This window comes from Pelophylax lessonae, assembly GCF_965119305.1.
Source record: "Pelophylax lessonae genome assembly, chromosome: 3".
Lineage (NCBI taxonomy): Eukaryota > Metazoa > Chordata > Amphibia > Anura > Ranidae > Pelophylax > Pelophylax lessonae.
The window spans coordinates 641,989,003-642,002,914 of record NC_138770.1 but is presented as its reverse complement, the minus strand read 5'-3'; the positions used below and the strand labels follow the sequence as shown (position 1 = coordinate 642,002,914).

At 40.3% G+C, this 13,912-nt stretch overlaps 1 protein-coding gene across 1 annotated transcript in view; it reads right to left on the bottom strand.

Moving 5' to 3' along the window:
- The window catches only part of EPAS1 (endothelial PAS domain protein 1), a 239,835-nt gene that overhangs the window by 47,900 nt on the left and 178,023 nt on the right, over positions 1-13,912 (bottom strand). The window contains exon 3 of the mRNA XM_082249957.1: positions 1,885-2,036. Coding sequence (XP_082106083.1) covers positions 1,885-2,036 — 152 coding nt within the window. The remainder of the gene's footprint in view (positions 1-1,884; positions 2,037-13,912) is intronic.

Below are 13,912 nucleotides of genomic sequence, written 5' to 3'. Positions count from 1 at the left end.
ACGAACAAAGAGATCCGCTCGAAAAAAATGCCTTGAGTAATCCTTTCCTTTGCCTATAGAATTATAGATACAACTCATTGGTACACAAAAAAACTCAAGTTCAAATCTGCCCCCCAAAATCCAGTTATTCCCCTACTAGCTGCCACCACGTTGCCCCTAAGGCTCCATACACACTAGCTCAAAAAAATACTAGAAAAAAAAGGTTGGATGAAAAATGCTGATAATAGCATTTTTGTGCCGGCTTGTAGTAGCGTTTTGGTAGCTTTTAGGAGCATAGGTGTTTTATTAGCCTTTTTACAGTATATATAGGGAAAAAAAATTCTCGCAAAAGCTGTTATTGAGTGTTTTAGTACTTAGAAGCATTTAGAGGTTTTTTTCTGCCAGCAAAACGCTTCCAAAAACCCTACAAAAACAATTTATTTTCTGCTCCTAAACGCTGAAGTTTGAAAAATGCTTCTAGCATAAAGTAGTGTGCATGGACACATAGGATAGCACTATTTAGCTTCTAACAGCAGGAAAAAAATGCTCATAATAGCTTCTAGGAGCTTAAGAAACGTTAGTGTCCATGGAACCTTATAGAGAAGTTGAAGCCAAGTTGTCCATCACATCACTGGCACATCTTGACGTTAAAGTCATGTGACCTGGCTCACTGCATTAGTAAGTGGCCAGGGGAAAGTGGATGAAGATGGAGATTAGGACTTAGCTCATGACTAGTGAAGAGCTTGGGTTCGGTCTGGACCCATGTTCGGCCAAACCCAGAAGGAAGATTTTAGTGCCGGGCAAATTTGGTGCGGACCAGGCATTCCCTACCTCGCACATGCATGTACACATAGGGGCAAGGATGCTCAATCCGGACACCATTGACCTAATATAACCATAAGGCCATATAAGGTCAAAGACTTTGACCTAATAGGCTCTCTTCTGGGTTTAATCCAAGTTCATCCTAATGCCCCGTACACACGTTCCGATTATCGTACGACAAAACTCGCTTTCGACCTGGTCTCACGATAATCTGATCGTTAGCACACAGCTTTCGACAGACAATCACGACAGTTGGTCCAACAAAATCAGAAGGGACAAACAGGAAAACTTCTGTCGTACGACATCTTCTCGAACGATAATTGTTTCGTCAGTACAGTATTTGTACGCTAAAAGTCGATTGACAAATACCACGTATGATCGGAAACAGTAAAATAATCCGCAGGGGTCAGACGTATATACACATCATTTCCGTTACGTAGCTATGAAAAATAAACTTGGTCAGTGAATCGTACGAAGAAAGTCGGATGGTTTGTATGCAGAGTTGCTTTCGATTTTAGTAACATACAACAATTACGAAACTTTAGTCGTACGATTATCGGAACGTGTGTACAGGGCATTACTCTTGACCAGGGATGAGCCCAGGGGGGTTCGGACATGAGTTTGAACCCACCTGAGCTATCCCACCAGGAAGTGGACAGTGGTGGAGGCATTCCCCACCTCGCAATTGCACATATACACAGCCCTTGTATACGTGAAGCTGCAGAGCAGGGTGTGCCTCCACTGCCTTTGATTAGCTGTCAGCTTTGAGAGCTTCTTTGTGGGATAGCTCAGGTTCGAAGCTCATTCCTAGTCAAAGGTAACAATGAGCTTGGGCTTGGTCTGAACCAATGTTCGGCTGAACACAAAAAGAAGCTCACTGACCTACTCTTGACTTTTGGACAAAAGTCCAAACCTGCTTATCTGTAACAGTGGTGTTTAGTTTACACATTTTGGGAAAGGAAGAAGTCCAACTGATGTAACAGGTTGTGACATAATATATAATTAACGTAGATCGTACAATGCAATGTAATCCTAAGAACTCCAAAACCTCCATAAATGGCAGTTGGCCTCATGTCTTCTCACCTGAGTTAAACCCATGTACTTGTTGATGTTCTCAGACAGGAAGATCATGTCACCATCCTGGGTGATAACTGTTACAAACCCCTCCAGAGCTTTAAGATACAAACTGTCAATCTGTTTTTCTGCATCTGCGTCGAGGTCCCCTTCTGGACAAACTGCAAGATAGAAAAGCAACATTAATGAAGGGGTGCACCCTTAAAGTGTATGTAAAACATAACGTTGAACTTATTTGCTTTGTTAAACATACTATTCAAGCCTTGTGCATTCAGGCACTTAGGGTTGCATAACATAATATTCAGGTGCAATACCCCGCCCAGGAGCCACAAGTGCTGCATGCTGCCACCCATAGAAACTAATGGCTGCATGCGGATATACACCAATACGTCTGTGAACATGCATATGGCCATAAACCCCTAGGTGGGGATAAACAGGGTTGTTCCCTTGCACGCATTCACATAATTACGCACATACAGGCATATACCTTTATAAAGCCATCATAACATCACAACCCCCCCCCCCCCCCCCACACTTTGTCCAATCAGAGAATGCCTTGTATTCATTGAAAAAAATACAAGGCATTCTATGAATGGTGGCAGTGCTGATGCTGAGTGAGTGCCCCCCTGTGTTCAATGTGCAGAATGGAAGCTGCTCACACAGAACCCGGAAGAATTTGGCAATCACTGTAGTAGCTCCAACTACTACAATGATTGTTAGCTTCCCCAGTGATCCCTTAGGTGTCAGATATGTATACTTGCATTGTGCCAAGTTGGACCATTCTAACTTTGCAATACAGACCATACCTGGGGTTCAGATTTAAAGGCTTTAAAGATTTAAAGTTCACCTTTTTAAAATAAATAAATACATAAATTCATGTGTTTATGCAGGAAAAATGCATTTATTTATTTTATTTTTTTCAAAGGAGCCTGCAGAGCATTGCACTTGTGATTAGTAAATTGTGAATGCTCCTGCAGAGACTGGGGTTGATTTACTAAAGGCAGACTCTGGACTTTGCAAAGCACAGTTGCACCCTGCAAGAGCAGTTGTTCCAGAGCTTATGCTGGCCATACACTATAGGAAAAAATCGTTCAAACTTATTTTCAAATAACGAACACTCGGCCGTGAGAGCAGACGATCGTGCCATCATGTTATCACCGGATTTTGATGGATAAATTGTTCAATGGACACAAATTAATCCGTTTTTTGTTTGTTTTGTCACATAAGCCTAGTGCAAACAGTTCTGGCTAGAAACACATTAACCTTTCAATTTATAATTCGTTCGGCAGAATTTTCCAAACTGTTCCTTCAATTTTCAGCTCTGAAAAGTTAAAACTGATTTTCTATTTGTGTTTATTAACTGGACTAAAAACGAACGGACCAGATGACAGATTTTCGAGCGATTTTTTTGGCCAGTGTATGGCCAGCATTAGTAAATGAGGGGAAGCTCTGCTGACTTCCATCATCCAATCATGTGCAAGCAAAAATGCTGTTTTTTTTTTTAAATTTTCCTTGCACAGGATTAGGTATTCTTTGCAAAGTGAAGCTTTACCTCATTTTTTGCTAAGCTCTGGAGCAACTGCACAGCCTTTAGTAAATCAACCCAACTGCCTCCAGGTTTCTTGCCAATACCTGCATGCAGGCTGTCAGTTTAAAATCTGGAGGAAGTGTCAATGAACTACGAGGGTGCTCATCAGCGTATAGCAGTGCTCATCTGTATGACGGGACTTGAAGTTTCCGGGTTTGTCATCTCCGCTTGACCCTGTCATCTCCCCGGGACTTCCAGGGGACGCTCATAACACACCTGTGACTGGACTTTCCTCCTCTCCCCAACTCCTGGGGGGAAGATTTATGCACCTTTTTTGGGGGGACTTCCCTGTCACCCTTTCCAATAATTGTCATTGATGGGAGGACCAGTTGGACGCTAAAGACCCTCGTTTGGTCACTTGCAACGATCCGAATTGCTGTATCATTTATTTGCATCTGTGCCACTCCTGATGAAGCGAATCAAAGATTTTGTGAAACGCGTTGAGATCCATGCAGCACAGATTGTTGTTCTTACATGATATTGTGCATAACTACATCTATACAGCACAACTGTTATTTATATGTGAAGTTGTATATGTTATGAATTCGTGTTTCATTACTTTTTGTGTCGCTTCCATTGATGAATTTACCATGTTGTCATTATTGGATGTTAAATGTACATTATGATGTGCAATAAACTTGTACCGTATATACTCGCATATAAGCTGACTTTTTCAGCATGTTTTTTTATGCTGAAAAGGCCCCCCTCTGCTTTTACTCAATTTACCGTCTCACTTACCTTTTCCCCCGCCAGTACACATGCGCCGCTGATGCTCGGGAAAGCCCGTACAAGTTCGGCTATTCCCGGGTAGACGGCGCATGCGTGGTGACGTGTTGGCGCCATTTTTAAATGTAAGGGGCCTCACCGAAAGGTAAGTGAGATTCCTTCCCAGCCCCTGCATCTCCTCAGGAGATGCAGTTCTGCGGGCATGGTACAGGAGATTCTCCTGTACCATGCCCGCAGCACTGCATCTCCTGTGCCATGCCTGTACCATCTCCTGCGCCATGCCTGTACCATCTCCTGCGCCATGCCTGTACCATCTCCTGCGCCATGCCTGAACCATCTCCTGCGCCATGCCTGAACCATCTCCTGCGCCATGCCTGAACCATCTCCTGCGCCATGCCTGAACCATCTCCTGTGCCATGCCTGAACCATCTCCTGTGCCATGCCTGTACCATCTCCTGTGCCATGCCTGAACCATCTCCTGTGCCATGCCTGTACCATCTCCTGTACCATCTCCTGTGCCATGCCTGTACCATCTCCTGTACCATCTCCTGTACCATCTCCTGTGCCATGCCTGTACCATCTCCTGTACCATGTCGGCAGCCCCTGTTTTGGGTCTCGTGGTGGTCCAGTAGCTGCTGCATTTCCCACCCTAGGCTTATACTCGAGTCAATACATTTTCCCAGTTTTTTGTGGTAAAATTAAGTGCCTCAGCTTATATTCGGGTCGGATTATATTTGAGTATATACAGTATATTTTTAACATTTTGTAGGTGTCTCTTCAAAAGTCCCGTGGGCCATTCCCTTTGATTTGTGTACAGGGACTGGGACTTTAAAGGGCCGCTTTTTTTTTTTTTTTTTTTTCCTCTTTCAACAATTTTTTTTTTTTTCTTTTTTAGTGTAGTTGTGAGGTGTGAGGTCTTTTTGAACCCAGATCTCACAATAAAGAGGACCTGTCATGCCTATTTCTATTACAAGGGATGTTTACATTCCTTGTAATAGGAATAAAAATGATCAAAACATTTTTTTTTTTAAACTGTGTAAAAATAAAAAAAATAATAAATAAATAGAAAAAAAAAAAAAATTAAAGCGCCCTGTCCCCGTTAGCTCGCGCGCAAAAGCAAATGCATACGCAAGTCCCGCCCACATATATAAACGGTGTTCAAACCATACATGTGAGGTATCGCCGCGATCGTTAGAGCGAGAGCAATAATTTGAGCCCTAGACCTCCTCTGTAACTCTAAGCTAGTAACCTGCAGAAATTTTTAAAATGTTGCCTATGGGGATTTTTAAGTACCAATGTTTGGCGCCATTCTGTGAGCATGCGCAATTTTGAAGCATGACATGTTGGGTATCTAATTACTCGGCGTAACATTATCTTTCACATTATGGAAAAAAATGGGCTAAATTTACTGTTTTCTTATTTTTTAGTTCAAAAAAGTGAATTTTTTTAAAAAAAATCGCATTTGGAAGACTGCTGCGCAAATATGGTGTGATAAACAATATTGCAACGATCTCCATTTTATTCTCTAGGGTCTCTGCTTAAAAAAATATATAATGTTTGGGGGTTCCAAGTAGTTTTCTAGCAAAAAAAATGATTTTAGCTTGTAAACACCAAGTGTCAAAAATAGGCCCAGTCTTAAAGTGGATAAATGGACAACTTTGTGTAAAGCGCTACTTGGATGTTAGGCCTATGTATGTGGCCAGGCTGTGAAAAAGTGTTACACATGTGGTATCGCCATACTCAGGAGGAATAGCAGAATGTATTTTGGGGTGCAATTTTTGCTATGTACATGCTATGTGTTAGAAATATTGCATAAATGGACAGCTTTGTGTAAAAAAAAATGTGTTTTCATTTTCTTTCCACATTTTCCAAAAACTTGTGGAAAAAAATGACATATTCAAAAGACTCATTATGCCTCAAAAATTATACGTTGGGCTGTTTGCTTTCCAAAATGGGGTCATTTTATGGGGGTTTCCATTGTCCTGGTGCTCCAGGGCCTTCAAAAGTACGATAGGTTGTCAGGAAATTATATGTGTAATTTGTGCTCCTAGAATGCCGGACGGTACTACTTGGATGTTAGGCCTCTGTATGTGGCCAGGCTGTGAAAAAGTCTCACACATGTGGTATCGCCATACTCAGGAGGAGTAGTAGAATGTGTTTTGGGGTGTAGTTGCAAGTATACATATGCTGTGTGAGAGAAAAAACCTGTTAATACGTCAATTTGTAAATAAAAAAAAAAAAAATCTTCATTTTGCAAAGAGTTGTGGGAAAAAATGACAACTTCAAAAAACTCACCATGCCCCTTATTAAATACCTTGGAATGTCTACTTTCCAAAAAGGGGTCATTTGGGGGGTATTTGTACTTTCCTGACTTTTTAGTGTCTCAAGAAATGAGACAGGCCTTCAGTACTTAATCGCATTTTTAGGGATTAATTCAGAAGGGGATTGACCCCCCCCCCTCCATCCTGTGTGCTGAGCAGCTGTTTTCTGCATCAATCTCGTAGTTTCCCAAAAGGCAGCCTATAGAAGAAGATGCAGACGCAGTGGCCGTATGGACACAGCTGCATTCAGAGCTGTCCGCCTGCATCTGCACGCATGCCAAATTTTCATATGCAGCGGTGTCTGTACAGCCGTTGCGCCTGCATCCACTTCTATAGGCTGCCTGCACGCAGCTCTAAGAAGAATGCGGACACACTGAACACAGGTTATCCATGCAGGAGGGGTGTTAATGACCGTCTGAATATGTGCTTATATCATTATTAAAATAACCAAAGTAATAATCCAGAGAATGGATAAAAAAAATTCCATGCAATATAAACAAGTTTGAGAGTTTAATTGTACATTTAGGGCCCTTTTACACTTATACGTTTTTCCTGCGTTTTTAACTTGCAAGAAAAATGTTTCCCTTTAAATCCTATGGGACTCTTCACACCACAGGTGCAGTGCATTTTGAAAGGTCCTGCATTCTGCAGCTTTGGTGCAGTTTTGAATCCGACAGCAAAAATGCAGTGTCCTGTTAAAATGAATGGAAATCGCTGGAAAATCGTGGTTAAAAACACACTGCGATTTGCGGTTTTGGTGCATTTTTGAGTCCCATCCATTTTTCACAGGTGCAGGCAACCCAAATATGCATTTGAAACACAGCAAAATCTCAGTAAAAATGCATATATACGTTTTTACTGCGATTTTGCTACAGTGCATTGTGAAAGGGCCCTTACTATTGCATATCTCTACAGCAAGTAGAGTAAAAGGAGGAATAGGGCCAGAGCTTCTAAAAGAGGAACAGTCCCTCTAAATGAAGAACAGTAGGTTCTAATCATACTAATCAGAATAAATGTATAGCCAGCTATTCATTATACTATGGGGGAGATTTACTAAAACCGATGCATACAGAATCTGGTGCAGCTGTGCATGATAACCAATCAGCTTCCAGGTTTTATTGTCAAAGCTTAATAGAACAAGCTGAAGTTAGAAGCTGATTGGTTACTATGCACAGCAGCACCAGATTGTGTGTGCACTGGTCTTGTTAAATCACCCCCCCCCCCCCTCCCCCCTTAATGTGATATTGCACAATTCTGCTGTAAAGTACGAGAAGTGGGCTGAGGACAGATTTCAGCTCCATGTGAATGTTTGCAGCCCATGGCTGGGCTCTGCCTCCTACCAAATCCACTACTTACCCAGAGCTGCTTATGAATGTGACCTTTCCCCTCCCGCTGTGCTTTTCATTAATTGCTCTTACCAAACTTCAAGGACATGTACAGTTTCCAGAAGAAGATGACAGTGTTAGCCAGCTGGGGTCATTGCTGTGACCCACAACCTCAACTTCTGCATCCTGCTTCCCATAACACAAAGAGCATGGCTGTGCTGTATTGAACAAACAGTATGGACAGCCCAGGATAACACAGAGTATGCTAACAGAAGAGTGTATATAATATATATATATATAAAATAAATGCATAATATTTCACCCAGTGAAATGTACATTTGTTCAATGAAAATGGGTCAAAAGAACAAATGTTGCTAAACTATTTCCTGTGCTGGTCAAAAGTTTTTCAACTTACAAAATACAGCATTTGGCCACTAGATGGCGCTAAGAATTGTAGGAAATTCCTTTGATACTTAGCGCTATCTAGTGACCAAATGTGGCGTTTTTAAATCGTTACTAAACCCAAAAGCTGACATTTATAATATTGCAGTTTATTAATTCTTAGATGTGGGGACTGTATTCATTTCCTTTTTCAGATTAGTTTTCATTTAGTGATCCATTCAGTAAAGCCTCGTACACACGCACAGATTGTTGGCCGACCGATCGGCCGTCTTTTGTCCAGTGTTGTTTGTTGGTTGAAATGTGCTCTAGACTTGCACTGGACTTTTGTTGGCCAACAAAAAACAACTTCACAAATGATGTCATGTGATGGTTTACTTTCATGTGTTTTTTCTTCTCTGAGCATGCCCAGTCTTGCTCATCTGATTTTTGTTTGCCGAAATCTGTACTGACTGAGGAACAATCGGCCGTTCTGTTGTTGGCCAACAAAAATTTTATAGCATGCACACCAGATTTTTTTCGGCCGAAAAGTCGCAGTTGGTTGTCGGAAGCATCATACTAACAAGCCTACAATCGGCCGATCGGATGTTGGCCGACAATTTACGGCCAACAATCTGTGCGTGTGTACGGGGCTTTAGTCTGTTGTTTTTCAAAAGAATAAATTCTGCTGCAGATTTACCAGTTTAGAGGGATTCTACAAACCTTTTAACACTGACACAGGAGCTTACAATGATCAGCTTTTATTTTTCTATGAAAAACCTTTATCCCAAAAGGAAAAAAACGGTTTAGTGTAAATGATTATAAAGTGTTAGCTGGAGTTTAGCTTCAATTAGTTGGTGTATCAAAATATGCTAGTACATGTAACATCCTTTCCCACTCGATTACCAATGCTTCTGTCCAAATGTGCCTCTGTGCTCCTTCATCCAGAGTGGGGGCCAAATGTGGTATTTTTAAATTAGTTAAAAACATTCATCCAGCTCGGGAAGTGGCCTAATAACATTCTTCTATCTATCTTACTTTATTCTTTTATCTCTTTCTATCTCGTTTTGTATCTCTCACTTTATCTCTATCTACTTTATTCTTTTATCCCTCTTTCTCTCTATATATCTCCCTCCCTCTCTATCTATCTATCTATCCTATTTACTTTATTCTATCTATCTATCTATCTATCTATCTATCTATCTATCTATCTATCTATCTATCTATCTATCTATCTATCTATCTATCTATCTATCTATCTATCTATCTATCTATCTATCTATCTATCTATCTATCTATCTATCTATCTATCTATCTATCTATCTATCTATCTATCTATCTATCTATCTATCTATCTATCTATCTATCTATCTATCTATCTATCTATCTATCTATCTATCTATCTATCTATCTATCTATCTATCTATCTATCTATCTATCTATCTTATCTAGTTTATTCTTTTATCTCTCTCTCTCTTTATCCACCTGTCTCTTTATCTATCTAAATCTCTCTCTACCTCTCTTTATCTGTCTGTCTATCTATCTATCTATCGTTATTCTTTTATCTCTTTTTGTATCTCTCACCTTATCTCTATCTACTTTAACATTTTATCCCTCTTTATATCTCCCTCTATATCTATCTATCCATCCTGTTTACTTTATTCTTCTATCTATCTATACCTCTCCTTATCGCTATCTATTATTCTATCTCTCTCTATCTTTATCTATCTAAATCTCTCTCTACCTCTCTTTATCTATCTATCTTTATCCCTATCTACCTATTTATCTATCCTATCTGCTTTATTCTTTTATCTCTCTCTTTATATATATATATATATCTACATATACCTCTATATGTCTCTTTATCTCTCTACCGCTATCTATTCTTTTATCTCTATCTCTCCAACTGTTGCTCTCTTTCACTATCTATCTATTTATCTATCTTTATTGTTATCTATCTATTTATCTATCCTATCTACTTTATTCTTTTATCTCTCTCTCTCTTTATATATATATATATATATATATATATATATATATATATATATATATATATATATATATATATACAGTGGGTACGGAAAGTATTCAGACCCCCTTACATTTTTCACTCTTTGTTATATTGCAGCCATTTGCTAAAATCATTTAGGTTCATTCTTCTTCCTCATGAATGTACACATAGCACCCCATACTGACAGAAAAACACAGAATTGTTGACATTGTTGCTGATTTATTAAAAAAGAAAAACTGAAATATCACATGTTCTTAAGTATTCAGACCCTTTGCTCAGTATTTAGTAGAAGCCCCCTTTTGATCTAATACAGCCAGGAGTCTTTTTGGGAAAGATGCAACAAGTCTTTCACACCTGGATTTGGGGATCCTCTGCCATTCCTCCTTGCAGATCCTCTCCAGTTCTGTCAGGTTGGATGGTAAACGTTGGTGGACAGCCATTTTTAGGTCTCTCCAGAGATGCTCAATTGGGTTTAAGTCAGGGCTCTGTCTGGGCCATTCAAGAACAGTCACAGAGTTGTTGTGAAGCCACTCCTTCGTTATTTTAGCTGTGTGCTTAGGGTCATTGTCTTGTTGGAAGGTAAACCTTCGGCCCAGTCTGAGGTCCAGAGCACTCTGGAGAAGGTTTTTGTCCAGGATATCCCTGTACTTGGCCGCATTCATCTTTCCCTCGATTGCAACCAGTCGTCCTGTCCCTGCAGCTGAAAAACACCCCCACAGCATGATGCTGCCACCACCATGCTTCACTGTTGGGACTGTATTGGACAGGTGATGAGCAGTGCCTGGTTTTCTCCACACATACCGCTTAGAATTAAGGCCAAAAAGTTCTATTTTGGTCTCATCAGACCAGAGAATCTTATTTCTCACCATCTTGGAGTCCTTCAGGTGTTTTTTAGCGAACTCCATGCGGGCTTTCATGTGTCTTACACTGAGGAGAGGCTTCCGTCGGGCCACTCTGCCATAAAGCCCCGACTGGTGGAGGGCTGCAGTGATGGTTGACTTTCTACAACTTTCTCCCATCTCCTGACTGCATCTCTGGAGCTCAGCCACAGTGATCTTTGGGTTCTTCTTTACCTCTCTCACCAAGGCTCTTCTCCCCCGATAGCTCAGTTTGGCCGGACGGCCAGCTCTAGGAAGGGTTCTGGTCGTCCCAAACGTCTTCCATTTGAGGATTATGGAGGCCACTGTGCTCTTAGGAACCTTAAGTGCAGCAGAAATCTTTTTGTAACCTTGGCCAGATCTGTGCCTTGCCACAATTCTGTCTCTGAGCTCTTCAGGCAGTTCCTTTGACCTCATGATTCTCATTTGCTCTGACATGCATTGTGATCTGGATGGTCTTATATAGACAGGTGTGTGGCTTTCCTAATCCAGTCCAATCAGTATAATCAAACACAGCTGGACTCAAATGAAGGTGTAGAACCATCTCAAGGATGATCAGAAGAAATGGAAAGCACCTGAGTTAAATATATGAGTGTCACAGCAAAGGGTCTGAATACTTAGGACCATGTGATATTTCAGTTTTTCTTTTTTAATAAATCTGCAACAATGTCAACAATTCTGTGTTTTTCTGTCAGTATGGGGTGCTATGTGTACATTCATGAGGAAGAAGAATGAACTTAAATGATTTTAGCAAATGGCTGCAATATAACAAAGAGTGAAAAATTTAAGGGGGTCTGAATACTTTCTGTACCCACTGTATATATATATACCTATCTCTTTATCTCTCTACCTCTATCTATTCTTTTATTTCTATCTCTCCAACTGTCTCTCTCTTTCACTATCTATCTATCTATCTATCTTTATCGCTATCTATCTATCTATCCTATCTACTTTATTATTTTATCTCTCTTTCTCTTTATCCATCTGTCTCTCCCTATCTATTTGGCGGTGGATTTAATCTCTGCGGGCTAAAATCTCCATCTACTGTGTATTTTTCCTAGCAACAGCAGTTTATGTCAGGAACTTTGATAAATAAGGCCCACTATAAATAAAAAAAAAAAAATCATGGAATGCAAATTCCCAAATTAGAATTCGAACAACAGTATACGGGAGCAGTTTAAGTCTCTCTATTCTATGCAACACTTAGACTTAAATGTCTTTTAAGCTAAAAATAAATCCAACAAACAAGCTTTCATTAATCTTCAGTGTCAGGATGTACACTCCACGCAGCTCTGCCAACTTTTCAAATATGTGTGTTCGCTACTGTTAAAGGGGAACAACAATGTATTTTGTGGCAAGTATAATTTTTGCAACATATAAGGCTCCATGTACACGGGAACGTTAAAAGTCCCTTTGAATGCTGGAATTTTTAGGACGTTTGTAACGTTCGTTCGGTCGCGTTTGTACCCGCGTTTAGCGGGCGTTTAGCGGCGTTTGCGTTTAGAACCGTTCCTAGAGGTCAAAAAAATTATTCCCCTTTAAAATGGAAAAACGCGAACGCTAAACGTGGGTCATCGCGTTCAGACGCGTTTGTGCGTTTGAAACGCCGGGAAACACACATTCGAACGCAAATAATTGCGTTCTAAAAAAAGTCCCTGAACGCAACTGCCTGCAAATGACTGTAAACGACCTGGTGTACATGGACAGATAAGATAACATGTAGATGGGTTCAGGGGCTTCTGAAAAAAACGCCCAACTGCTCCTAAAACGGCCATTTCCAGCGTCCCGTGTACATGGACCCTAAAGGTCATTTTTTATGATACTTTCTCTCTTTTAATAGCTCATTGGTTCATATCTTCATACTTGTTTCTTTTTAATGTTTTTTAGAACCTCCTGGATATAGCTAGTTGCAATGTAATTACATAGTATCTACTAGGAAAAACTCAGTTACAGGAAAAGCAGTACTGTACTATTGTTTTGCAATCTAAGCACACTTACTGACCTATAGTAATGGGCAATGGACATTAGCCTTGTATGACTCGGGGAACAAAAAATATCTGAAAACATAGTTAACCTCTAGATCAGCTCTTCTCAACCAGGGTTCCTCCAAGGGTTTCTAGGGTTCCTTGAGCTGAGGCTAACTGTCCTCTCACCTGATGGTGGCTGCCACTTGGTCCAATTCCAGGTCCAACGCCACTGGGCAGTCCCCAACAACATGACGCCATTGTTCTTTTTAACTTTATAAAACTTCCTAATAAAAATTATTAAAAAAAAAAAAAAAAGACTGGTCAAGTCTGCTAATAAGCATTAGCTTCTAGATAGGATTAATGGGCCATACATACTCAGATTGTCTGTAGACTTACCAAAACCATATAATATGAGGTCAAACCTAAACACTTTCAATATGTATGCAATCCGGCAGGCCCTTGCACTACATAGAAAAGGTAAATCTGAAGGAAAAAGTCTTCAGATAATCTAATAGTGTGTCTGGCCCTTTAGACTTTTTCTGAAACATCACAAAAGCCACCCAATATACAGCAGCCAACCCTGTAGTATTCTGTTCTCTCTGTAGAGGGCGCTGAAGACTGAGAAGAAGACACTTAAGTGGAATCTTCACTTTTCATTCATCAATCTTGTGATGCTATAATTTATTGGATTTGAGATCTGACATGAACTCTAATTCCACTGTGCCATGACCTACATTCTCCGATGCTTTGATGATTACAAATATCTATTATATGAGCCTGTCATGTGTCCTTGCATGCATAATTAGGTAAAAATAACCGTAAATGACTATCACAAAGCAATTT